A 3,655-nucleotide genomic window follows, 5' to 3' on the forward strand; every position below is an offset into this window, starting at 1 on the left:
AGCCAAAAATTTCTAAAGAACCGAAACAGGAAGTCCAGCCAGAAAAGTCATATTAGCTTCGGATATCAGGAAGATGGAATCGGGTTGTGAAAATCCTTCATAGCTAATCCAACAGTGCCCCCTTTCAGCAAAAAGCTGTTGTGCACGTTGTCTGCTTCAGAGCGGAGAAGCCACGAAGAGCTTGCGCAACAGCGTCCCCTTAGACTAAAACATGAATTGCAAGTATGAGTCGTGCTTAGTACTATTTTGAGGTTACATTTTTAAATATATGTAACAATTATTTCTATTGGCATAATAGACTAAGACCTACAGGTTTTCACTTTGGAGCTATCTTTAGTATTTTAAAATCTTTCTAACTTTGTGGTCTTAAACAGGATATGACTGTAGGATATGATTGTAGCACATGAGAATGTATGAGAAGTGCAGGTCCATTTAAAAATCTTATTTAGTTCATAATGGGCTCGCTGCTATCTCCCAAAGATCAAACAACAGGGTTTTTTAATCAACCAAATTACATTTGAAAGCCTCATTATAATCCATGTAGGACTTTAATCGATTCATACTCATAAATAAAGCATTATTTCATACATTGGTATGGATCATTTTGCAGAGTGTGTTCTAAAGTGTGTCATGGTTAAAAATATCTGTGGAAGGGGATGATAATAAGGGATGCCCAGGCTGTGTGCTGGCTGGGTGTTTGAAGGTCTGGCCCCAGCCCAGGACATGCCTGTGGGATTAGCTCATGAGGAGAATCCTCTCACAGGGGACACACTCCACCAGCAAGTCACAGAGAGACGATCAAAGTAGATCTCGTTCAAAACACCATTTCTACTGGCAGTCACTAAGACCAACAGCTTGAGTCCTAAATTCCAATTCCAGTTTTTAATTTTAGATGTATTATTCTTATTTTTAAAAATAATAAAGCAATGAAGTGAAAGGAATACTGGAATATATTCTTCATAAAGTTCTTTGTAAATGATGAAAAAACAAGACTTTTAAAAGGTTGGAGAAATTCTGATATTTAAAAAAATATATAGAACTCAAAGCTCAAATTAGTGGTGGGTCTTAAGGTGAACTAACTGAAGTTTGAGAGGAATTTCTGTTACAGGGATAGAGTGAAATAGGTCATTACAGGCATCTTCTGGCTAGAACAGTCCATAGATTGATAGGGTTTCTATTGAACACATACAAGAGATAGTAAAACATTTACTGCATGTTTTGAATGTTCCACAGCCACTATGTTGCACAGCCCCTATGTTCCATATCTCCTTCTGAAAAACAAAAAATACAGTGAAATATAATAGATTTTTTTGTTTTTTTCTAAGGGAGTCACAACTGTTCTCCTGTTTATCATGTACTGTAAAAAAATGTATTAATATACATAATGGTTAAAAACACACAAAAAATATGATTCATACTATATATGATATGACACAGAATGTGAAATGCTGTCAGCTTAACCTAGTCAGCATAGTTAGTGTGTAAGACAAGCACTCATCAAAAGCAGAGGAAACCTTCTTGGCATCCGTAGAATAAAATTAGCATGGTGACCTCAGTGTTTGCCCCAGTGGCCAACGGCTATCCTCACAGTGGGACCAATTGAAAAGCCAGAAAGAAGAGACATTAAACTGTAAATTTAAACATGACAAGCCTCTTTTAGCCTTGACTGACTGTCCTAGGCATGCCGACCATTTGCTTCTTGTTTCATGTTGCTGCAATGACCTCACTGCTGAGAAGAGAGAAGCAGAAGGAGGATCTGTAAGAAACCTATATAAAGCTTAGAAGGGTCTTCTGCACTCCCAGCAGATCACCTAGAGCTCAGCAGCCTCCGACAGACCCTGAAGGCTCCAGGAGCTTTTGTGGAAAGAACCGACAGAGAGAGAAGAGAAAAAAGTAGCAGTATGAGCCAGTCTGCCATCGAGAGCCTCTTCGGGGAGGATCCGTTCTTTGAAGATGCCACCTATCTGCTGTGGCCCAGAAGCAGCAGCGCACTGGACAGCTTCAGAGAGCACTTCCTCCATCGCCGCGCTCAGCTGTTAGAGAATTTTAGGACAGATGTCCGAGACAGCCTGACGAGGGAGCTGTGCGAGGGGTTCCCCGGAAGCCTGCTCCGGGGCCTGGATGGCCTCTGCCCCCTGTCCCTCTCCAGCGTCACGGGCCCCAGCACGGAGAGGACCTGTGACCGAGCCGTGGCGGTCACCCTGGACACCCAAGGCTTCTCTCCGGAAGACATCACGGTGACCGTGTCCGGACGGAGACTGGAAGTGATGGCGGCCAGGTCGGCAGAAATGGACTCCTGCAGCAGCACGGATGCCAAGCCGGCTGGCTTTATCCAGAGCGTGGAGCTCCCGGAGCACATTGACCCAGCCCAGCTTACCTGCACCCAGGGAGAGGATGGGCTCCTCTGCATCCAATTAGAAACCAAGCAAAGCCCTTCAGAGGAACGGCTCATTCCCATCCGCTTCAGAACATCTCTAGATTTCCCCCTAACCAAAGACAACACACAAAACGGAGGAGAGCAACACCTAGAGTAAACACACATCACATCATGGCTTTTTAGTCCAGTGGACTTGTTTGGTACATTTGTATGCTTTGTAGAGTGATGGTTTTATTAATAAAGGTTGTATTTATTTATGTGGTACAATGCATTATTTATTCCCAATTAAAGCATTTATTTATATACCGTTTTTTTAAGGTTTTCATGATTGCTACAGTGGAAAGAGAAAGCAAATTACAAAGATAATTGACAAGCTATCATTATATGTGTACAAGGTGAAATAATGTCCTAATGAGATTTGTCGCTAATAAGTAAAGCAACAATTACAACATCATTAAATGCTAAAAATATCCTAGTATCCTACTAAAAATATCCTAATATCCAACTAAATGTCAACACTGATAATCTGTCACTATGTTTTGGCAATACACTGAAAAAGAGAAGCGAATTATTGACTTGAAGATACATGAGAACAACACACATGATTCTCACTGATGGCTTTTCTTGACCAGATGCTGATTTCCATCATCTAAACCTCTAAACAGTCCTGCAGGTGGAAACATCACATCTAGTGCTCTTTTCCTCAGCCACAGAAAGTCGACATTACATGGCCATACTGCCAGAAACACAGTCTTGGCAAGGCAAAAACTTTATTCTACAGTTAGTCCCCACTGACAGATGATGGTGCTATAGACATATGAGTGAAACATTCCCTGAAGCTCCTAACTGCCGTGCACCAAACTCTTACACGCTGTGTTGTACTGTTGCCTAATATTCTCTGTTCTGTGTCCAAACAGAAAAAAAACCACTTATATTTAAACTTTTATGTGAGATTGATTAACATAGTATTTACTTTTCGAATATTTCACCGTGTTCGACTTTATGTTTGTAGAAGTTGGAATCTTGCATGCTGTGATGTGAAATGGGTAGTTATCCGCACTGATTTAATGTTTTCAGTCTTGTTTTTGTGAACGTGACTAGTAATGTTGTGCATTAGTTATTTATGAAAATGCCTCGTGGGAACCCGTGATTATCTCATCAAACCTCATGCCACTGAATCATTTGTTTTGTTACTCATTTCATTTGTACCCGACAGCTGGTCCTGTCTCCCTGTTTCAGGCCATAATGGCTGCACAGGGACTTTCAAGGGAATTCCGT

The 3,655-nt window shown here is 41.2% G+C and overlaps 1 protein-coding gene across 1 annotated transcript; it reads left to right on the plus strand.

Annotated features, from left to right (window-relative positions):
* The first annotated feature begins 1,791 nt into the window (after positions 1-1,791).
* hspb9 (heat shock protein, alpha-crystallin-related, 9) lies at positions 1,792-2,634 on the plus strand. Its single transcript, XM_027017867.3, has one exon. It carries the CDS (start codon positions 1,902-1,904, stop codon positions 2,532-2,534), a length of 633 nt encoding a protein of 210 aa, XP_026873668.1. The 5' UTR covers positions 1,792-1,901; the 3' UTR covers positions 2,535-2,634.
* Positions 2,635-3,655: the final 1,021 nt, after the last annotated feature.

Source organism: Electrophorus electricus, chromosome 3 (assembly GCF_041902795.1).
Source record: "Electrophorus electricus isolate QZ-2024a chromosome 3, ASM4190279v1, whole genome shotgun sequence".
Lineage (NCBI taxonomy): Eukaryota > Metazoa > Chordata > Actinopteri > Gymnotiformes > Gymnotidae > Electrophorus > Electrophorus electricus.

What these genes read in the sequence shown, in the direction of transcription:
- hspb9 (XM_027017867.3), top strand. Translation starts at nt 1,902, where the DNA reads ATGAGCCAGTCTGCCATCGAGAGCCTCTTCGGGGAGGATCCGTTCTTT.